Source organism: Carcharhinus amblyrhynchos, chromosome 1, assembly GCF_965287045.1.
Source record: "Carcharhinus amblyrhynchos chromosome 1, sCarAmb.v2.hapA, whole genome shotgun sequence".
NCBI lineage: Eukaryota > Metazoa > Chordata > Chondrichthyes > Carcharhiniformes > Carcharhinidae > Carcharhinus > Carcharhinus amblyrhynchos.
This window is the reverse complement of record NC_137324.1, coordinates 165696904-165721014: the sequence shown is the minus strand read 5'-3', so window position 1 is coordinate 165721014 and position 24111 is coordinate 165696904. Positions and strand designations below refer to the sequence as shown.

General features: G+C 39.7%; 2 protein-coding genes across 2 annotated transcripts in view; one reads left to right on the top strand and one right to left on the bottom strand.

The window, feature by feature from the left end:
- The window catches only part of igfbp7 (insulin-like growth factor binding protein 7), a 30090-nt gene extending 19191 nt beyond the window's left edge, over positions 1–10899 (top strand). Inside the window, exons 2-5 of the mRNA XM_080195026.1 lie at positions 289–398; positions 4545–4661; positions 7197–7305; positions 10546–10899. Coding sequence (XP_080051152.1) covers positions 289–398; positions 4545–4661; positions 7197–7305; positions 10546–10562 — 353 coding nt within the window. The 3' untranslated portion in view covers positions 10563–10899. The remainder of the gene's footprint in view (positions 1–288; positions 399–4544; positions 4662–7196; positions 7306–10545) is intronic.
- Positions 10887–24111, bottom strand: part of polr2b (RNA polymerase II subunit B) — a 38313-nt gene continuing 25088 nt past the window's right edge. Inside the window, exons 16-25 of the mRNA XM_080195025.1 lie at positions 22751–22919; positions 21991–22087; positions 21805–21899; positions 19906–20156; positions 18800–18889; positions 17549–17656; positions 17360–17473; positions 14174–14334; positions 12905–13100; positions 10887–11246 (exon numbers count right to left, since the gene is read on the bottom strand). Of these exons, the coding sequence (XP_080051151.1) occupies positions 11157–11246; positions 12905–13100; positions 14174–14334; positions 17360–17473; positions 17549–17656; positions 18800–18889; positions 19906–20156; positions 21805–21899; positions 21991–22087; positions 22751–22919 (1371 nt within the window). The 3' untranslated portion in view covers positions 10887–11156. The remainder of the gene's footprint in view (positions 11247–12904; positions 13101–14173; positions 14335–17359; positions 17474–17548; positions 17657–18799; positions 18890–19905; positions 20157–21804; positions 21900–21990; positions 22088–22750; positions 22920–24111) is intronic.

Here is a 24111-nt window from a genome sequence, read left to right as displayed (position 1 = left end):
CATTATCCCTGTTCCCAACCCACACCCCATCTTTATTTTGGCTAAATTTGATTAATAAATGATGACCCCAATGGTCATCGCAGTCAGACTGGTGACTAGAAGCCCACTCTGGCTTAGTACTATCCAGCCTATAACGTTTTTCTTTTCAAACCTTGATTTAAGATGAAGAACTATCATGCAATTCTCATTCCATCTCTGCTCACATGAGAACTAACTTCCAATGCTAATCCCCACTTTGAGTAAGTGTAACAACAGAGCAACTCAATTCACATTATTTTTCATCTACAGCTCCAGTCATCGTGACACAACCTAAGGAGATCTGGAATGTCACTGGATCCCAAGTTTACCTTACCTGTGAAGTTATTGGAGTACCTACTCCTGTACTCACCTGGAACAAGGTTTGCAAATTCCAGTTTCTTCTCCATTTCTGTTCAGTTTGCAGAGTTTAGGTCTCTTTAGAAAAAATAAACTTCCCACAAGCTACTGAATCACCATATGCATTTTGGGGAAATTAGGAATTTGTGCCTGCCTGCTTAATTATAAATATGATTAACATGTCTATTAACACATTAATTAACACAACTGCCTTAATTCTTTGACTAATTAGAATTTGGACATTTACTATGTTGAAATAAAACAATAATAAGTCCTTTGTATAACAACCCTAATTGCTTTGGACCACCGGCATGTCAGTAGTTCTATCAGTTCACTAGTCATGGGACTTGCATATCACTTGTTAGCAATGACAAGTGTCAGGCCAATCAGCCCATTGTACCCCTGCTAGAATGATACAAGCTAATCTGTTTGCTCTCTCTCCTCGTGGTCTAAAAGCCTCCTTCGCTTTAAATATTTATCCAATTTTCCCTTAAAAGGTACAATGGTCTCTGCCCCAACAACAGCAAAGACATTTATCTTAACTTCCCACTCCTCTAATAATAATCTTATGTTAATGGCAACTTTCGGCAGTCCGCACATGTAGAATGCTCCTCCTGTGTAATGTGGGAAGCCGGGGACACATCCGGTGTTCAGGATGATTGTGTGCACAGGAAGTAATTGATCTCCCCAGCCACAGGAAACAATCAGACTTCATTCTTGTATGGTCTAGTTCTATCTTTAAGTTTATATGCCCCTTTGTCTTGGAAATTCCACCAGAGGAAGTAGTTTCTCTGTATTGACTCAATCCAATCCTTTTGTAAGAAATATTTTTCTTCGACTCTGCATTAATCCTATTAAATTCCTTTATTATTCGACAGACATCAATTTGATAGTTTTAACCTTCTAACTCAAGGGAATACAAACCAAGTTTGTAGCTAACGAGTGATATGCAACCTGACACCAGAATTAGCTCTAAGTTCTGGTAGCATCATGAAGGGATGTGAGCATAGTTTCACATTCTTCCTGATATTTGTGCCCAGTATTGAACACGGGTTCAGAGGAAGGGTCTGTACAACTGAAGAATCATTTCTTCATCTTTGTAGTCCAGCCCCTTTGAGGTAAAGGCTAACATTCTTTTAGACATTTCAATTACTTTTTATACCAGACTGGCTTTTTAGTGATGCACACAACATGGACACCAAAATCACTTAGCTCCTCTACACTTCCCCCCTAGTCTCCCTGACTTAAATGAATATTTCTATTTGTCTTTCTTCAAAGTAGATGGTTTTGTATGATCACATACTGAACTCTATCTTCCACGGTTTATCCACTCAACTTAATCTGTCTATTACTTTACAAAGGCAAACTATTCCTCCTGGCTGACCATGAACTTCTGCTCCCACTCCTCTCCACTGTCATCTAAGCTGTATTTGCCTTGTTTCATTCTAATCTGTCCAGTTCTAGCCAAAGGATCACATATGCTAGCTTCTGTTCCCACTTCTGCATCATTACCACTTATGTTCCCAAAATACCTATAACTGGTTACCTTCTATTTCTCACCCACAGGTTGTCCCTCATTGACACCATCTAAAACACAACACTTTCCCCAACTCACGTGACAATACTCCGGCTCTAACTCATCTGCCCCTCTCTCAACTCCTCCGTTGTCTTAACGCTGTCAGATTGCTTGCCCAATATCTACTATAGGCATCTATGATGCTGTTTTGGGCTAGATTAGAGTGCTTAAGTTGGAGTTAGGTGAACATGGAAGAAAGTGATCCTTTCATTTTCTACCTTTTCTTAGAAAGAAGAGGGACATTCTTGGTAAGTAGAGCCCGGTGAGTATTTCTACTGTCCTTAATCTTCTCTAAACTAGACAAAGTAAAACTAAAGGGAATATTTAAGGGTAAGTCATGGCAGAGCAGCTTGGTCACGTGGAATGCTCCTCCTGTGTGATGTGGGAAATCAGGGACAGAAAATGTGCAGGGAAGTTTTCCAGCAGCAGCTTCTTAAATCCATACCTCAGAGTTGGATCTGCTGCTGGAGTCACTGCGGAGTATCCACATGGATGAGATCATCATGGATAGTACGAATGGAAAGGTAGCCACACACCAGGTAAAGAGTGCCAGAGGCAGAAAGAGAATTGGTGATCACCAGACAGAGTAAAATCACTCAGCAAGTGGTGCAGAAGTTCCCTGGATCCACAGTTTCTTTTGTCTTGGATACTGCTGAGGGAGATGGACTCTGTGGAGAATGCAGCAGGCGCTGAGCCCATGGTGCCAAAGATAGCTCTGTTGTAGAGTGGGGAGAGCATTTGTGATAGGGGATTTTATCATAAGGGGAACAGATAGATGTTTCTGTAACTGCCAGGATGGCATGATGAAATGTGCAAAATTAAAGCATGTGGGATTGGGAGTAACATCCTCACATGGATTGAAAATTGGTTAGCAGACAGGAAACAGAGAAAGGAATAAATGGGTCTTTTTTTCTACTTGCAAGTGATAACTAGTGGGGTACCGCAATGATCAGTGCTTGGGGCCTCCCCAAGAACTGATCCACAATATATATCAATGATTTGGATGTGGGGACCTACTGTAATATTTCCAAGTTTGAATTGACTGGGCCTATTGACTGGAGTTAGAACCACAGAATCCTACAATGCAGAAAGAGGCCATTTGGCCCATTGAGTTTGCACCGACCACAATCCCACCCAAAATCTATCTCCATATCCCTACTTATTTACCCTCTAATCCTTCTAACCTGTGCATATGAGGACATTAAGGAACAATTTTAGCATGGCCAATCAACCTAACCCACACATCTTTGGACTTGGGGGAGGAAACGGAGCACCTGGAGGAAACCCACACAGACACGAGGAGAATGTGCAAACTCCACACAGACCAGTGACCCAAGCTGGGAATTGAACCCAGGTCCCTGGAGCTGTGAAGCAGCAGTGCTAACCACTGCGCTACTGTGCCGCTGTGCTAAGACCACCTATTTTCACCTCCAAGAATATCCCAACTCTGCCCCAGCCATCTGTTGCTGAAATCCTCGATCATGCCTTTGTTACATATAGACTTGACCATTCTGATGCACTATAGCAAGTCTCTCTACCCTCTGCAAACTCGTACCAAGTCAAACTCGCTCATCTCCCATGCTTTGCTGATCTACATTGTTCCCCGCTTTTATTTTTAAAGTTGTTGCTTTTGTTTTTAAATTCCTATGTGACCTTGTCTCTCCCCATCTCTGTAATCTCCTCCAGTCCTCCAACCTCCCTAAATTGTTGTGCTCTGCCAATTTTGGCATCTTGAATGATTTATATTTTAAAAGCTCTCCTATTGATGACCATTCTCCATCTGGCTAAGCCTTAAGCTCGGAATTCCCTCCTGAAGCCTCTTTGTCTTTCCTTCCTCCTTCAAGCGGCTGCTTAAAATCTACCACTTTGACTAAGTTTTTGCTCATCCGGAAGCTCCTCATATGGCTCAGTGACAAATCTGACATATGTAGAGTCTGCAGTTCAATATGTTCCATTGTTTAAAGCTTAAAATTTATTCATTAGTGTCACAAGTAGGCTTACATTAACACTGCAATTAAGTTACTGTGAAAACCCCCCAGGTCGTCACACTCCAGTGCCTGTACAGGTACACTGAGGGTTGAAAATATCCAAACTCAATTTTTGTTATTAACTTGAATTCCAAAACACTTTCCCCGCAATGATAGCGTTGCCATGCTTCACATTATAAAAGTATGCACTGACAACTTATAAAGAATGAAAAGAAGTTAATGCTTAGAGGGGCTATTGATGACTGAAGTTAAAATTCCATTTATGCTGAAATGAAAATGTTGATTTGCTAAAGAGCCATTATGCCCAAGGAAATAATAGACGTTTTGTTGCTAACTAAATATTTGCTAGTCGTAAGTTCTTTAACCAATTTAGAAAGAAGCATTTTTAGCTCTATTTGCTTACCCTGGGAAGTGCAGGCAACGACATTCAACAGATGTTGACATGGTGTAACACGTCTGGGTCTAACACAAAACATACCATTACACAAAGAGCTAAGCTTGAAGAACATTCTCAAAGTGGTTAAGAGTATGGTCCTTCAGACATCTAAAGAATGGCCATGTGAAACCAGATAAGGATGCATTAATAATGCTATTTAAAATAACAGGTAAAGAAAACGGCGAAAGGTTTGGAAAAGATGGAGTTGCTGCCTGGTGACCGTGATAACCTTGCCATTCAGACCCGTGGTGGACCAGAGAAGCATGAGGTGACAGGCTGGGTGCTGGTAAGTTTTTAACCTAAGTGTAAGAATGTGAGTTAGGATTTCATGTAATCTCTACAAAAATTAAATCTTAAATTGTTGCACTGCTTACAGTAAGGAATTGGAATGCCTTTCCCCCATGTTGCGCACAGAACAATCCCCAGTCAGCCTCTAGCGATGACACTTCCAAAGAATTTCGTTGGCTGTAAAACACATTGGGATGTTCTGAGATCATGAAAGATGCCCTCTAAAAGCAAGTTCTTCCTTTTAAGGCATGGGTGCTAGAATAAAGATTTCTCAAATCTGCTGCAAAACTGAGGAAAATGTTTATATTATGCACGACTGGCTAACTGAGAATAACCCGTCTGATTTGCAATTGAACATTTTGTGCTGTACTGTGCTTATTGTTGCACTACTTTCTCTTCCCACAAGAGTTTAAAACCAGGTTAAAAATACCCAAACCCAGTCCCGAGCAAGGAAGAGATTCATGCCACCGGGCTGGTCATGCCTGCCTTCAACTCCATGCTATCCTTCACGTAATTCAGTTCAATTTTTTTCAAACAAAAACATTGTTGCTTTCTTTAATCTGAAGGAGCAGAAGTTTCCTTTTATTATCAATTCTGTTTATTGTTATTTGCTTTCATGGACTCACTTGTCACGAGGATGTTTAAATGTATTTACTCGTCACATTGAACCATGGGACTAAACTGTAGAAAAATTGCAGACTCCCTGAATTAAATTACCCACAATTGGGCAACAATGGTACAATTCACAATCTTGCTGTGAGGAGGTTTGATTCTTGAGTGTATTGAATGTATGCTAGATAAAAAAATCATCTTATTTGTAAAGGAGTCACCAAGGCAGCAACTTGTGGTTATATGTCCACGGTGAAGGAAAATAGGCATTGATTCAAAGGAAAGATAAGTGAATAAGGCCTTGGTTTAAAGACTTGAGCTGAGAAATTTGTTGATGTCACCCCACTGTATGTGTATAACATGGTCACCTAGGCCCCTAACTCTCTCCTCTGTCTTGACCCTCCCCCTTTATTAATCTAATTTCTGTCCACAGATGCTGCCAGTCTTGCTGAGATTTTCCAACATTTTCTGTTTCTATTTAAGATTTCCAGCATCCACATTTTTTTTACTTTTATTTACCCAGGTACCTAATATAGACAGTAGCAAAAATGCATCTTTCCATATTGGTACCATCCCTCTGGTATAAGCATCCTGCTCCCTGTGCCTACAACAGGGAAATAAGGTCTTTGCAAATGCAAATACAGACATTTTGTGACCCCCATTCCTAAAATTGGACTCACCTGAACATAGCTGATGCCAGGGCCTGCTAGCAGAAGGTTATTTTATTCAATCTTCCTAACTCCACCACAACATTGAAGACCATTAACGACCTCGCTCATTCCCCTCTTGCTTGCAATCGCCTCTTTCCAAAGGCTTCTTGAGGGGAAGCAGCCTATACAAGTTCTCATCCAGAAAACTGGTGACTGCAGTATGCTGGTGAGGCCCAGCTAGGCCTCAGGCCTCCCGTGGGTGCTCACAAGAAGTTGCTCATTTCAGCGTTGAAAACAAGGTCAAAATAAATTTCCATCCTGAGAGCTTTTAGAGAGGTTATAAAAAGGGATGGTTGGGGGTGGGGTGTTGAGACTGAGGAGCTGAGGGCTAAGATTGCAAAAGGTTGGATCTAGTATGCTGAGGATACAGTTGTCAATAGGGCTCAGGGAGTAGGGTATGCCTAAGATTCAAGAGTTAGGAACTGTACTGAGACACTTAGTCACGCTGTGTAAAATTCTACAGTGCAGAAAGAGGCCATTCAGCCCATTGAGTCTGGACCAACCACAATCTCACTCAGGCCCTATCCCCATAACCCCATGCATTTACCCTAGTTAGTCCTCCCTGATACTAAGGGGCAATTTAGCATGGCCAATCCACCTAAGGGATTGGTATAGGCTAGTGGGTCATTGTTTTTGTAACTGGTCGGCGCAACATCGTGGGCCGAAGGGCCTGTTCTGCGCTGTAATGTTCTATGTTCTATGTTCTTAACCCAAATCTCTTTGGACTATGAGAGGAAACCCATGCACACATGGAGAGAATATGCAAACTCCATACAGACAGTGACCCAAGGCTGGAATTGAACCTGGGTCCCTGGCGCTGTGAGGCAACAGTACTGAACACTGTGCTGCTGTACCACCATGAATTCTATTGCTATCTCTGTAATTTTTGAATTTGAAATGTTTTGTACGCAGTCTAGATGTCTGATACAGAATATATTTTGTAAGTATGAAAAGAATTACAATTGTATAGCAGCACCCAAGACAGGAACACACTGTATGAAGACTAGTCAAATTTAATGGTATTTTCTGTAATTTAAGTTGAAATGTATTCTTTTATAATACATTCTTACAGTTTTTATGAATAATGAATATTTTTGAGGAATGGAGAATTGTCGAACTTTAAATTTTGGAGAACCAGGAACACAATACATATAAATTCTGAAAATTTTTTAAGTGTCACATCTCCAAGCATCTTTATTTTCGATTATGTTTAGATCTCTCCTCTCACCGAGGAAGATGCTGGAGAATATGAGTGTCATGCATCGAATACTAAGGGAGAGGCTGCAGCTGCTGGAAGCATCAATGTGGTTGATGAACTAAAAAGTGAGTGCATTGTTCTATATAAATAACATAGATGCGTCACGAAGTACATATATCTTGACCTTCATGAATGCTAGGATGAGTGATTTTTCCTCATTATGTATCTTCTACAGTAGCAGTTAATTATAGCTGCTTAGTATATTAAGTCAGAAATCAACAGATGGAATTCATATTTACCTCAACATACAGTGCATTAAGTTTATCTTCAGATATATTTGTAGTAAGTGGTCTCACAATGCCAAGTTAAAGTCCACCAGATTTATTTGGTAGCACAAACTTTCAGCACATTGCACCTTCATCAGGTGCAATGCTCCGAAAGCTTGTGCTATCAAATAAATCTGTTGGACTTTAACTTGGTGTTGAGAGACTACTTACTGTGGCTTCCCTAGTCCAATGCCAGCAACTCCACATCATGACACAATTTTAGCCTTGGGAAGTTTAGAGAACTTCCATCACTTGGGGTTTTTGCTGTTTTGTGTGGCTGAGTGTGTCCACTAAGGGAGTAACGGGAGTAAAGGAGATGGGGAATGCAACAGCTTGCATTTAAGTAGTGACTTTAGTATAGAAAAATCCTTCTCCACACTTGAGACAAAAATTGGTACCAAGTCAAAGGTGACAATATTGGAACTGATTAAAAGCTTGGCTAGAGATGGGGATAGGAAGGCCACAAACAGATTTTAGCATGAGAATTTTAATAAGAGTTCTGAAGCCTTTACAGGTTACAAGAAGGTTACAAGATGCAATTCAGGCATTGAGCCAAAGTTAATATTATGTAGGAAGTCAGTTGAGAGAGAATTGGAATAATCAAGCCTGGTAGCAACCAAGGCATGAATTAGCGTTTCAGTAGCAGTAGGGGAATGCAGCAGATGTGGATGGAGGCTAGAAACAATACGATGGGAGTCAAAGGATTGAACAGGATGCTGAGATTTCAAACAGGTTAAAAAGCCTGAAACAGTGGTTAGGAAAGATGCAATCATTGGCAAGGGTTCAGAGTTTGCAGCAAGGGTACAAGATAGCAGTGGGCATCCTGAAAGTCACATGCAGTCCTTCAGGATTCCAAGTGTGGCCCATGAAACATTTTGTACAGCATTGCCCATGTGCAAAGTTGCCACATTTTACTGATTTTTGTATGCAAAGCTTTTCTTCTGACCAGTATAATGGAACTGATGCAGATAAAGGGCTAGTGAAGCGAGGTGCATGCTGATTTCACACAACATTGACTGCACTCCTTTTGTGCCCAAAACGTAAATATTACTTTCATTTTTACCATTTGAAGTTGATGATAGTTCTGTTAATGTACAAATGGTTAAGCATTTTCTATAACCAGTTGCGAAATATTCAGCATGTATTAAATCTTATTCATGGGGGTCATGGTTAGTGAACAAGCCCAATTTCAATCTCGCGGCTCATTTAAGATGGAGGGCCATCCATGCGACCCAGTCATTAATCTAGGTTCCCCATCACTGGCGCAAGACTATTGCTTCAGTTTTCCCAATTCTCAAGAAAACTGTGGCTCATTTAAGACTTCAACTATGCAACTTGACAGAGGCAGTGGAGGGGTTGAGAAAGATAGAATGCTGGTTGTCTTCAGTGTACTTATGGAGGCAGAGTCAGCACCTGCAGCTAATGTTACCATGGAGAAACATGTAATTATGAAGAGGTTGGTCTCACAGGAAGACTAAGCCTTTGCTAGAGATTGTCTACCCATGATTTGACAGATAAGAATGGGATCAAACGAAAGCAGGACTACTGAGCTCACAAAGGAAGAAACAATTCTGGAATGACTGACCATGTCAAAGGCTGCAGAGATCTTAAGAGGATGAGAGAAAATGTATCACTGTCACAACCACAGAATATTAGTACTATAGCTGAAATGGAAATCTAAAGTTTATTTGTTAGTCACAAGTAAGGCTTACATTAACACTATGAAATTCCTTTAATACCCGAATAAGTGCCTTTTGTTCATTCTCATAGTTGGTCAATGGGGAAGGTCGGAGGGTTTCTTTCTGGTGAGACCAGAATTTGCCTAATACTCTTGAGCCTTGTTTCACAAACCTTGTTTCAAAATTCAGTCCAGCACCTATTCGGGTCAATGAATCTAACCTGCACATCTTTCAGAATGTGGGAGGAAACCCACGCAGACACAGGGAGAATGTGCAAACTCCACACAGACAGTGGCCCAAGCCGGGAATCGAACCCAGGTCCCTACTGCTGTGAGGTAGCTGTGCTAACCACTGTGCTACCAGGCTATTCGGTCATGGAGCTGCAGGATTGATAGGTACAGATTTTGGAGGCAACATGTTGAATGAGAGAGGAAAGGAAGGTTGGCAACAAATCAGTAGCTTGTGAGGACAGAGTTGTAGTGATGGGGGTTATTTTGAGGAAAGGGTGATGACAACCTTTTTAAAAATATGTGGGGAGCAAGAAAGGAAAGTATTTACAATGTAAACTACAAGTTAGGGAGATTGCGTGTGGTTAGCGATTTAGCAGAGGAATGGAGATGTACAAGGAGGCGTGTTTTGTGGACAAGGGGAGCTCACAAAGGGCACAATGGGAGAATGAACTAGAGATTAGCACTAGGCTGAATGGAGAAAATTTAGTTTGTAGAGCAGGAGGAAGCAGCAAAGCAGATGGTGTCAATCTGAATAACCACAGTCATTCTGGAGTTCCTTGCATTTGCAGTGGGAGTGAGGGTAGAAGTGCACAGAGCACCAGGTATATAGCAGAAAGATGGTAATGGAGAAAAGAATCCAAGATCATAGGGTAGTGGGCACATTTTGCCAGGGGAGACTGAGACCCAACTGTATTTGAAAAAGTATAAGAAAATTTTATACACAGAATTTTTCCATAATTCTGTTCTTCAAGCAACTTATGTTGACTCACTGATGTGGTGTTCTTTCTGATGTTGTTGACTTTATCTATCCTTGAACATCAATGAGAACGGTGACTTGTTTCCTGGAGATGTTTCCTTGAAAACATTGACAGGTTGGTTTGTTGCTGTGAAATCCCTGGAAATCAATGCATTTAGCAGATGAAATGTAGATTATTACAGGAGACTTAAGACTTGGATTTAAGACTGGAATATGGAGCTATATTATGGTACATAAGAAAGCTAAAGTCAGTAGATTATAAGGATGCACATGGAAAAGCTGAAATGAGTGACTGAAAAATCTACTAACGGGACAAAGCTCTCCATATAGTAAAACTGGATATTTCTAATAAATTTGGTGTTTTGTTTTACAGTGAAAGAGAAAGTATGAACAAACATTCAATGGAATGAATCAATGACCAACCACTAGCTCAACTCGGAGCTCATTTACTGACAGGGAACTAAGGAATAAGTGCAGACTGTTTGTGTAGTGTTTTTTTCAGTACAAAACAAATTGAATTTTCCAGGGATCTTTTCCCCCAGCATATAGTAACTTTTGATTATGATTGTTGCTCTATCCTTCACTTTACTCTGCTGGTGTAAGTCAAATAAGATTTTTGTAAGTCAAATATAAGGGCAGAGGAGTACAAATCATTCTCTCCATTATCAAGATATAAACTGTATATAAAGTTATGGAATAAAATTTATACAAAGCTTAAAATACAAAATTTTATTTTTTGTTTTCACAACAAAATCTACTTACAATGCTGGCAAAGATAAAAGCACTGATCAAGCCACCAGTGAGAACAGTAAACACGTGAACAAGTGTGATTAAAGATCTGGTATTTGAATAAGCAATACCATCACACACTCATACAATTTTGTACACTCTGCTGCAAATTATTTTGCCAGTCACATATTATACTATTTCAACGTTTTGCCATATGCTTGGCATGTCTGAGAAAAACTGATCATTTATAGTCCATTATGAAATCAACATTCGTGGCGCAATACTCATTGACATTAACTCCTGGAAGAGAAGTTTGCAGGCGTAGGGCATCCGTACTAACGAAATCTGAAAGTTAAAGAAGAATAAAAGGTAAGCAATTTTATTAAAAAACTGTACATCTTTATTCTCATTATTGCCACAACACTGTTACACAATGGTTTATGGCTATTTACTGTCATTTACACATACTGCTTAAAATTACTTTTCATGGCTTTGAACAACTTCTCCAAAAGTCTTTGCAGTTGTTTTGGAGAAATCAGAGCCATTGGTTTAAGTTAAACTTGTGTAAAACCCAACTGAAGCTTTTTAAATATAAAAATTCCTTAGGCTATTTGCATAGCTATGGTAAAAGCCCCTTTTCTAACTTGTGCATGTCAATTTTACAAACTTTCTCAATTTGCAAGATTTAAAACATTGGTATGTCATGTTTTTCTCACACCGGATGCACAGTCTGCTACAAATAAATTTTGCCAGATATACTATTTCAGTACTTTGCCACGTGCATCTTTGCCATTCACACCTGACCAGACACGGATGCTAATTCACTTTCACCTACTTCCTTATATTTAGCCACTTCTTCCACTTAATTGGCTCAACTACCTTCTCAAGCTCTCTATCCACAAACTTCATTGCTCTCTACATAAAGAAGTTAAATCCAAACTATCAACTCCCTTTTCTAAGCTCAAGATGTCTCTTCAGATTCAAGGAGTCTGTGACAATCTGATCTAGGATTCATTGATCAGATTCTCATATTTCACAAAAGCCATCCATTATCCCCTCAAAGAGCTAAATGAGGCTAGTGTTTTTTTTACAGTCTATGCCCAATATAAACTATCCAAACTTATTTGAAACAGGACTCGCTGGCAACCAATAGAGGAGACTGACTGTATCAGTTTAGATGGATTCCAGTCCCACAGAAGAAAGTGCCTAAAACACTGTTCCAATTCAGACGGTACAGTAGAAATAGGTACTGTATCAGTATATTTTAGATAGATACTGATAAGGAGACTGAAAGTAAGGGCTGAAAGACATATGGAGTCAGACGGGATGATTACTCAGGGTAGGGGAAAGATAATAAAGCTAACCAGTCTCTTGATGCTAACTAATCTTTTCTAACACTAAACATGGAACAGTGCATTTCTATATTTTCATGCCATACAATTCCACTAACCTTTCAAGCAACAGAATAAAATAAACATTAATTTAAGAGTTCCTGCTGCAGACTGAAAAGCTAGAGCACAAATTTAAGGTAACTTGATTCTTTTTCAAAATTATAATTTATACACCAAGATCTGTTTGAAGAGGAACGCACACAGCAGCTTTGGTCAACAAAATGAAAGTTAATATAAACTGGGTTATTCATTCACTTGTCCTTTGGTCACAAGTAAAACAATGCAATGATTTGAATACAAAAAGCAAACGCTCAGCCTTCTGAATGGTTGGAACAAACTGGACGAGCTGCATGTGGTACTCTGGCGATACTGAGTAAGCACACGGTTAATGTACAACATGCAAAGAGAAATAGAGAACCAGACATTCCTAAAATATCCCAAAGGTAGTCGCCTGATATACAGCATGCAGAACGTGGGTTTGTACATCCATCTAACATATATATTGGGAGATCATGCTCGTCACCTGAAACAACCATCACAACTTTTTTGAAATTACAGAATGCTATTATGTTTAAATTTGACCAAACTTCAGAGAACAAGCTTGACACGTACCTGAGTTTTGTTACGACATCCTCTGCATTCATAAGTGTGTGTCCTTGTGTTGGCAATCGCCATGAGTCCACAGAGATTGCACACATGCACCTGATAGGGATCGGAAACCTCAAATAACCTCTCTCTCAAAAACTGGGCTGCACCGTGAGCAATCTGACAGTCTCGCTCCATTTCCCCAAAACGTAGACCACCATCACTGAAACAAAAACCAAGTCACATATTATGGAGAGCAAAAGAGTGGGGAAAAAAATCCCTAAATTAAGACAGGTTACCTCTTAATTTTATGATTTCCCAACACGACCTCACTTCATGTTCAAATTATGTACATTGGCCTCTGGTAAAAACACTATAGCTGAGTCTGAGCTTGAACTTGAACAGTGATCCTCTATCTGCTTAAACAATCACTCTCTACACTGTAACACTGCTGCAGAGTGTACCATTTAGAAGGTATCATAAAACCCTATGTTGCAGAGGAGGCTATTCAGCCCACTGAATCTGCACCACAATCCCACCCAGACCCCATCCCCACAGCCCCATGCATTTACTCTAGCTAGTCCCCCCGACACAAAGGGGCAATTTCACAATCCACCTAACCAGCACATCTTTGGATTGTGGAGGAAACCCACATAGACACCGGCAGAAAATTGCAAACTCCACACATACAGTGACCTAAGCTGGGAATTAAACCCGGGTCCCTGGTGCTGTGAGACAGTAGTGCTAACCACCGTGCCACCTCACCATAACCCAACAAGGCTTAAGCCAGTTGCCTCCCAAACCCACCAAGGACATGCCAACAACTGCAAGTTCCATTTGAAGTTGCACACCATCCTGACTCTTAAACATACTGCAATTTTTTCGTCACCATGGTCAAAATCCTGGAGCATCCTATGTAACAGCACCGTGGAAGTACCTTCAGCACTCAGACATAGCAGTTCAAGATTCACCATCATCTTGTCAATGGCAATGAGGGATGGGCAATAAAGACTGGACTGACCTGACCATCAATGCTGATACCCCATGAAGGGATTTTTAAAAAGTTTGAACATATTAGGTCAGTCACATAGCATTACTGTGGAAATATATTTTTTTTAGAAACAGACATTGAATAGTTCAAGCAACAAGTATAAACTGCAACTAAATGGACTTGGGAAGTCACAAATACAGTTGTAAATGGCCTCTTGCCAAAACTGGAATCTTGCTCAAAGTCAGCAGTTCCGAAGCATTATAACTGCAAAAACACAGTAAAACATATGTCAAGATTCATTTTACCGAGATCTACCCTCCATGGGCTGTCTGTTCAGGATCTGAACAGGTCCTCGAGCACGGGAATGAATTTTATCATCTACCATGTGTTTCAGACGCTGGTAGTAAGTAGGACCAATGAAGATCTGTGATGTAAGTTTACGTCCTGTAAACCCATTATATAGCACCTACATAGGAGAGGGATATGTTAGTTATGTGATTTTGTCATGGAAATAAACAACTGTAATTCTGTATTTATGCTCAAAGGAAAATGGAGGATCATTCTTTTTTCAAGGCCGTACCCTTCCAGGCATAACATTACAATCATTATCCGCACATACAAAATGTTAGCAACAAGCTGATTGGTCTGTGCAAACAACTCGACCTTCAGTATTAAAAATAGCACATGGCTAGCATTTATAATCCTCTTTTCCTGTTCCACAGCAAGTTGCTTCAATCCATTACCCAGTATCCCAGACAGACACATTCCTGAAGTTCCTTGGCCACTCCTCTTGTTTAGTTCTGGCTCTTCAACCTCCTGTACTAATGTAAATTACAGCATAGGACGCCACAGTCTAGATCTTTGCGCTTGTGCCAGAATCAGCTCTACAATGGGAGTTATCTGCTGAATATTTCTATTACAGCACTAGAAAGTAAGAAGTTGCAGTCTTTATGCTAAACTCTATGTGGATGTGATTTAAGAAACAGGAAATGAAACAGTATAACAGTGTGCATTACAGGCTACTGAGCTGTGGAGTGGCAGTGGAGGAGATCTGAAGACAGTTCAAAGAGAAATGCAAGAACAGGACAGGTTATTAAAGCTATACTGTCCAAGTTTTGAAACATTGCTAACTTACAGCATGCAAACTTTTAAGTTATTCAATAAACTGGCTAAGTCTTGCCATTGACTTGTTAGCTATCTAAGCAGCTTAATCCTAAATTATTCTCACCCATTTATATCAATTTTAGACATCAATCTCAACTGTCACAGGGATCAAGACTGGGGCTTCAAGTATTTACAATCTACTGGGGCAATTCTCCCCAAAAAAATTAAGTGTTGAATTCACATGAAAATTTGAGTAAATCAAACTGATTTTTTCAACAAGAGTTTCAAAGTGAATCTCCCACACTCTGTGCACTGTGGCGTGTCTTAGCGCGAGTGCCTCAGTACCTCCTGATCGTTGGCCAGCCCTGTGACCCCAAAAGTAGCGCAGTGGGCTGGGAGAATCGCCCCCTATATCTTTGACTTGGACGAAGGGATTATAGTTAAATTTGCCAATGACACTGAAATAGGTCGGAAAGTAAGTTGTCAAGAGCTTACACAAGAACATATAAACTGGGTGCAGAAGTAGGCAATTCAGCATCGCAAACCTGTTCTGCCATTCAACAAGATCTTGGCTGATTTGATTGTGGTCTCAATGCCACTATTCTTTATGCTTTGACTCCCTTATCAATCAAGAAACTATTTAACGCAATCTTAAAAACCTTCAATGACTCTGCCTCACTGTTCTCTGGGGAAGAATTCAACAGACTCTCAAACCTCAGAAAACAAATTCTTTTCTTATCTGTCTTAAATGGGAGAGCCTTGTTTTTAAAGTGTGTACTCTCATTCCAGTTTCTCCCACTAGGGGAATGTCCTTTCGGCATCCACCCTGTCAACTCATCTGTTCCAATAAGATCACCTCCCATTCTTCTAAATTCCAATGTATATAGGCCCAACGTGTCCAAACTTTTCTCAGTGAATAACCCCCTCATCCCAGCAATCAGTCGAATGAATCTTCTCTAAAAATTGTTTCCAATGCAATTAGGTAAGTTTATTTATTAGTCACAAGTAAGTTTACATTAAAAGTGTAATGAAGTTACTGTGACAATCCCTAGTCACCACACTCCAGTACACTGAGGGAGAATTTAGTATGACCAATGCACCTAACCAGCATATCTTTTGGTCTGTGGGTGAAGACCAGAGCACCCAGCGGAAACCCATGGAGCCACGGACAGAATGTGCAAACTCCACACAGATAGTGATCCATGCCTGGAATTGAACCCGCATCCCTGGCACTATGAGGCAGCAGTGCTAACCACTCCTTTCTTAAATAAGAAACCCAAAACTGTACACAGTACTACACAACTGTAGCAAAAACATCTTCAGTTTTATATTCCATTCCCCTTACAATAAACAATAACATTAATTTTGCTTTCCTAATCAGTTACTGCATCTACATACAAATGTTTTTGAGTATGAGAGGCGATGATCTTACTAAAACACAGGATTCTGAGAATTCTGAGAAGAGTTGATACCATGGTTACCAGGAGGATATTTCCACTTATGAGCAACTAGAACTAGAAGCAGTTTAAAAATAAGATAGTTTAAGGCAGAGATTAGGAGAATTTCTTTCTCTCAGAGGGTGATAATTCTATGTAATTCTCTTCCCAGAAACCAAGAGACTAAATTTATTCAAGGCTAAGTTCTGATAATCAAGGGAGGCAAGGTTTATAGTGGGAAACAGGGCGGTGAAGTTCAGATCACAATCAGAGCTACCATGATCTTATCGAATGGTAGAGCAGGCTCGAAGGGCCAAATGGCCTACTCTTGCATTGCAGTGCTATGTTCCTATAATATGAAAATCAACAATCCAGCTGAATAACTATGACACAGCTGAGCTGCCTTTGGAACCTCTGATAACCATTTTTTATTAACCATCTGAATACTCAAATGCTTATGTTTAAAGAAATTGATATATTGCTCATCATTACAAAAATTTTGATGATTTGACAAGAAATTCACTCAGTCTATAACAAATTCCTTTGATCCGTCTTCAGATCTCCCCCACTTGTACATTAGAGGCCATTGGGTAGTGGAGATGACATGAAGCATTGTACCATTTCCCTATGCTGATTATAAATCGGTACGTTTACCCAATCCAAAATGGTTGGTGCAAGACAGTATGTCAAATCAAATATGAGCAAGATTTATTTCCAATCATAAATTGGATGATAAAACCAATTTAGATGATCTAGGCATCTGTTCCCCAAAGAAGAGTGCATCCTGTGGTACTAACTTGTGTCTAGCTGAAAGAATAAGATACTGTAACTATGTTGCACAATGCTCACCCTTGTGTGAACAATGGCCTCAGATTCTGCATAACGTTATTCTACGGCTGCTATTAAAAGGTTGCACCAGGTTGTACAAGTTGTCTAAGGAAAAGAAGTTACCTCATTGCCTCGGAGGTGGTATCCATAGTCTGATAACAGGTTAGAAATCTTCTGTACATTAACTGCATCGTTAAAAGGTGTAGCATCACCAATTTCACCTTTATTTGCAGACACCTGAAAAAAAAACTTGAATGAGAATGTGGACACCAACTCTGCACAACAATGAAATCCGTACACTTTTAAACATACCTTCCCTTGCAGACACTCAATCAAGTGACCAACCGTCATTCGAGAGGGAATGGCATGTGGATTGATTATAATATCTGGGGTGATACCTTCACACGTGAATGGCATATCCTAGAAAAGAGCAAGCACATAAAGCAAGAAAGTCAAGAAGTTAGAAACAAACGTAGATTGGTACCTTGGCCTTTTCTACTTACCCATTACCCTGGGCTTTCCTAACTTAAGCTGCCTTGGCAAACATGCATTTTAAATCCTTGTCCAGTTTCAAGCCTATTCAGCCTCACCCATTTACACCTCCAAATCTCATCCAGTCCAATAATCACAGCCTACATATGCTCCTTTGACACAGACCTCACGTATGCATTGCTGTCATTGCCCCTGCCATCTCACTCCACCGGTGGTAGCCGTGCTTTCAATCAATGTTGAAGTATAATCCCTAAACTCTTCAATCTTTCTATCTTTCTCTCCATGCCCATCCTGCCACCTCCCCCCACCCCTCAATCTTTTAGAGTTTGAAGTTTTTAAAAAAGTTTATTTATTATTGTCACAAGTAGGCTTACATTAACACTGGAATGAAAATTCTCTAGCCGCCACACTCCAGCATCTGTTCGGAAACACTGAGGGAGAATTTAGCACAGCCAATGCACTTAACCAGCACCTTTCAGACTGTGGGAGGAAATCAGAGCACCTGGAAAAAACCCACTGATGCAGGGAGAACGTGCAAATTCTGTACAGACAGTGGCCCAAACTGGGAATCAAACCCAGGTCTCTGGCACTGTGAGCCATTGTGCCAACATGCCACCTCTTTAGAACTTCCTCAAAATTAATCAGCTCTTTCTAACTCAATATCTGCTTTCCACATACCCAACTGTGAAGAAGCTTCTTTGTGTTGTGTTCATGTTAAAAGGCACAATTGCAAAAATGACAATTTTTGTTACAGTTCCAATCAAACCAAATGGACACAGTGGAATTGACATACAGTGTATTAGAAATACAGGCTGTGCACGTCAAAGAAGTGACAAGCGTGTATGGCAACTATTTTTTAAATTTAAATTGGGGAATAAAAAGAAAAACTGATTCAGAAGCTCTGTGGGTTAGGAAGTCTCTCTCTCCACAGATGCTCCAAGACTTGAGTTTTTAGCACTTTTATTCTTATTTCACTACCGCCAACTTCTGCAGTATTTCAATTTGGTTTTGTTCCTGCACCTCAAATCAATTTTCTTCTAAACCAGAATCCATACAACACAAATTTCTTACCTCTTGTCTGTACTGGATGCCGCACGTACCCTTCTGGCCATGACGACTGGCAAATTTGTCTCCAATTTGTGGAATTCGGACAGATCGTACCTGCATAAAAAGTGCACGTGTCTTTAAAACCCAAAGATGGCACCAGACTAAAGAAAAAATAAATGTCAGGTAGTTGCAATGATTCTTGCTTGTGCATCCTAATGGTGCTGATGTAGGGCCCAGTCTTGGAGGAGTTGGAGCTTGCGACCTGATCCAGTGTTTTGATACTTCAAATGGGTGTCACATTTTGCTAGCGCCAATTTCTGGTTTGGGTTACATGCTCCTGGTCAAGGTTACATCCTCCCAAGAGTTGGTGAGAACATTTGTTAGGATAGCGTTTAAGATATCTTTTTACGTACATGCACACATGTAAACACATACATACACATGGACAGTATGAACATTTAAATTCTGTGATGCAATATTTTTTCCAAATAGGTGGAGAAATTTTCTTCCATTTCTAAAAAATGTTGGTCACATTTATGTTTCTGCTGCGATTCCTTCAGATTAGATAACCTTTCTGTTCTAGATTATGTACTCAATTTCATTTTCAAAAATTCATTTATGGGACATGGGCATCACTGGATAAGTCAGCACTTATTGCCCATCCCTAATCGCCTTGAGAAGATGGTGATGAGGTGGCTTTTTGGAACTGCTGCAGTCTCGGTGTGGAGTGGCACTAGGCCTTCTGATTTGGAGGTAAGTGTGAAGAACTGAGGCAAGCTAAGGTTTTGTATCTTTTTAATCTACAGTGGCTATTTTGCATGCCTTGGAAAATTGAAGACTGCTATTTCTGATTGAAATAGCCCACTGTATTATTCTCATCAAGTAAACCCCTTTGGCCTCCTGACTTGGACAAGAGTAACAATGACAGTGCAGTGATTGCTATCCCAAGTCTTGGATGTAACATTGACAATGTCAACTCAACAGAGAATAAACTATTGGAAAAGCCTCAGCAGAATAAGGTTACAATATAGAAGTATTGTGGACATTTATGTGAAATTCTATTCCACATTTCATCCAGCCAATGTTTCAATAAAGAAAACAAAATCAAAAAAAAACAAGTTATGTCTTACCCTAATTTTGCAAAATTTGTATCCTTCTTGGTTTAGCGTCACCATGACCTGATCCACAATACCAGTCTCACTAGTCCGTAGGAAAGTGCTGCAGTCTCTCTTTGTGTAACGTCGATTTGTGCTCTCAAGCTCATCTTCGTTTTCTGGTAGTGTTACTGTTTTACCAATGATTACATCATCTCCAGACACACGCACACCTGGCGCTATTAGCCCATCTTCATCTAACTTCTCATAAATAGCATGTCTCATACCTACAAAATACCAGGGTTAAATGACGTATCATTGGGTAATAAACAATTGTCATGCTGAATTTTTATCAGTTGTATCTGTAACTTGACCAGCTGGACAAACTGGTCAGGTATAGTTTCCTCAAATAAACAGACTAGCACAGCTTTTGACTTTTGTCTCTGCTACAGTCTTTCCTGAGTAACTTACACCAAATAAATAAAACATCAGACTGGGTTCAGTTTTGGACCAAACACCAATACTTTGAGTTTTCATTCAGTCAGAAGCTCCATGTAAGATGCAAATTTTGTCCCATGTGGGACTGAATTCTGACAAACTGCTTTTAAAAATGAATGCAGAACCTTAAACAATGGAACATTTTGAGTGAATTTGTTTGAGTACTTTAGTTTAAAAAAGACTATACAAAAGTTCTTCCTTGATGTTCCTGTTTATCCCCACTTATCAAAATGTACGGTCAATATATTAGCTGGAAAAATTATAAGATGCACGTTACAACGGGCAAGGTACAAACCATAAGTAACCAGCTCACACCTACAGAACTCAAAAGTGTGTCCAACATTATGTCCAATTCCATAATTGGACACCATTTGCAAAATAATCCTCAGGGTGTTAAGAATTACTTTGACAACCAATTTAAGATGGTCAGTTGGGCTCACAATGCGGTGTGTTTGAGTGTACTGGAAGTTACATATATTAACGCACAGGGTCCTGATCTTTGCAGACAGAAGAACAGGTCCACACATTGCACCATTTCAGCTAAGCAAACTAAGTGACAGCTATCTGCTGGTTCATTCCTCAGGAAAAATGCCCCTGACCAGAGTCAAGCTGCCTGGTTTAAATTTCAACAATGCTTGACAGTTAACCATCAATCACTGTCAACTAGGGCATTTTCTATGGCAATGCCTGTGCTGATCAAAATCCACTTGTCAACCAATCAGCACTCTTCTCATACAAGATGACTTTGTCATCTCTCTTAGATTTGTATTCTAGAAAAATGTCCTGATGAGCACAAGACAAAAAAACTTTGACAAAAAAATCTATTTTTCCAGCAATATACATGTTACATTTTAATTTAGCATTTCAAATAGAAATGGGGAAATTAACAAATGCAGAGAATAAATCCCAAGTATTAATTACTTTGACATTGGTGTCTAATAGAACCAGTTCGCAGAATAAAATTTGTATCTCCAGGATTTGGGACAGTCAGCAAGTCACAGAACATAAACAAGCATTCAGCTCTTCCAACTGCAAGCCCACTCCCCAAACTATTTTTCAAACAAATGTATAGGTTCTAAAAGACCAAGGTATACAAATGACTCACTAGCTTGACGGGGTATAAATGTCCAGCAATACTAGCCCAGCAGAAAACAAAAGTACAACAGTGACAACAGAATAGCTGAACCATAGCATCAACTAACAAAACCAATTACCAAGAACATAACAGGGGAGACGTAATCCCATCACTAATCCTTATGTACAATAGGGAAAGGAGACTTGACACTCAAAGGTTGTTTAAAAAAATACTTAAACGTGAAGATATCTCAGTGGAACTGCTATCTGACTGAAAGACAAGCTTAAACATTAAAATTATGAACATGCAACATTTTAAAATTCAGATCTAAACTGGGAAAGCAGAACAGAATTCTGGCTCACCCTGGCAAGTTTCCCGAGAAGGCCTCTCAAATACTTCCTCTTGGTCAAAACCTTTCTTTGATTCCTGTTCTTTGTATGAGCGGTAAAACACAGACCTAACACACACAAATAAATAGACATGAAAATAGACATAACACCAAAAAATTAAAAGGTAATTGAACCATTTCTAGGACAATTTACACATACCTGAAATAGCCCCTGTCTACTGCAGAACGGTTCATGATGACAGAATCTTCTTGATTATAACCAGTGTATGAAGCAATTGCTACAATAGAATTTATACCTAAAACACAGAACAATTAAAATAGATTCAGCACATCTCCTTCAAAATCTGCAATCTTTGTTTACACCAAGATAACTTTTAAACTGAGGTACACTTAATTTAAGTGAAACAAGAGCAGTTAAGGTTGATTTATAATCACAAACTCACTGGGTTTAAATCAAATGCTATCTTATATTAATTAACAATCAACAATTTAACAAACAAAACCTCAAAGCACTGAGTTCAGACCACGTTTAACAGTTCACCACCATCCACGAAAACCAAAAGCAGCTTTTCCACTTCAAGCAGTTGATATTAGATTCCCAGGCTTCTTAGTAAGGCTCAAATGCATTACAAGGTTTAATGCAAGGAAAGAAAACTTCAGACCTACTCCAGCACAAAGATGTTTTTTACAGCTAATAATCTACTCACATTCCATAAATAACCTCAACTTGGGATAAACAATGAAGATAGCATTCAGTAGTTTTGAATTGAAGGCAGTATATGTTAAGTAAGAGATTTGTCTCTAATGCGTGGTAATAATATCTTCCTTCCACACAGTATGCTAAAGATTACTCCTCCAGTGTGACAATATAATTACAATAATTCCACCAAGTATATGGAGACAGGCTGAGGTTCTGCAAGTGCCTGACATTTAGCTCATTTAATTAACTGGTCACTCACCGGCTGGCAGCTCTCTGAATCGCAAATACTCCATAGAACGGGTTGTAACAAGTGGTTTTTGCGGGTAGTACAGCACATGTGCTAGGGTGTCCATGCGCACATGGAAGTTTGTAATATAAACTCCCATAGCTTGTTTACCCATAGCAGATTGATACGTATTTCTGGGAGACTAGAAGAATTAAAGTAATGAGATCACATGCTTTCATAAATCCACCTTCAACACAAATCATTCCTGTCTTTATAATGCTCAGAAATCACATTTTTAAAAAAATAATCGGTACAAGCTCACAACAAAATTGAAAATGCAATCAGCAGAGTAATAATACCCAAAAGCTCTTTGGTGTAAACAGAATGCCTCTCTTCCTGTTTCAACATTAGCCGAGTGCAAGTCAAACATTTTTGAGAGGTGGGAAGGAGAGTAGGAAACAGAAAATTATTTTAATTGCAGATGGTGACAAGTTAACTTAGATGCAGGGGGAGTTTGGGCACAAAATAAATTGTTGGGGGAGTGGGAGGGATGGTTTGCTGACAAAATTTGAACGTGACGATTTGGATTACTGCATAAACATTCCCAGTGCAGGGAACAGCATAGAGATAGAGATGGATATGCATCAGGGCTCAAAAGTGTTTTATATTCAGTCCAAGTGATTACATAATGGAAGGTGATCTGGGGAGGACTGAGAGGTTCACGCATTCTTACAACCAAGAAGTGAAATCAGACAGGTAGGGCATATTGAGCCAGAATGCTAGGCCTGGAGCAGACAGTGTGTACAACATTGGGTAACAGTTATGACACTTTCTGATTCAGGAGGACTTATTTTAAAAAAAGTTATAATTTCAGAAGTTACACAACGTTTTTTTTCAAGAAAATGATATATACGAAGGCATGACCTTTGAGTATGAGGTTTGTACATTACTTCAGTGCCATCCAGTGGCCTAGGTGTGCAAATGCTGACAGATCCACAACAGCAGTCTATCATACAATCTAATGCACTGACAGCCGATACCAAATAGAATTTAACATTAGAAATGCTCATCACAATGTTATTCACGGTCATCATGGGCACTTTAGGTGACAAATGGATGGCTGCTAAAATGAAAAACCTCACAACGGAAGACATCAAGATTTATGACACATTTTGAAATGGAATGTGGTGACCTATCAACTTTAGTATGTAAAATACAATACCTAGGCTAGGTAGGTAGGTAAAATCCCATTCACAGAAGTGGTTCAAATATTGGAGTAACAATGCAATCATCAAATCAAGATGAAGTTTTCAAGTGCCAGAAGAAATCACTTCAAAATGAGCCCGTTTGTATAGGAAGGGAAAGTCAGGCAAGAGGTTGGTTACCCAAAGGAC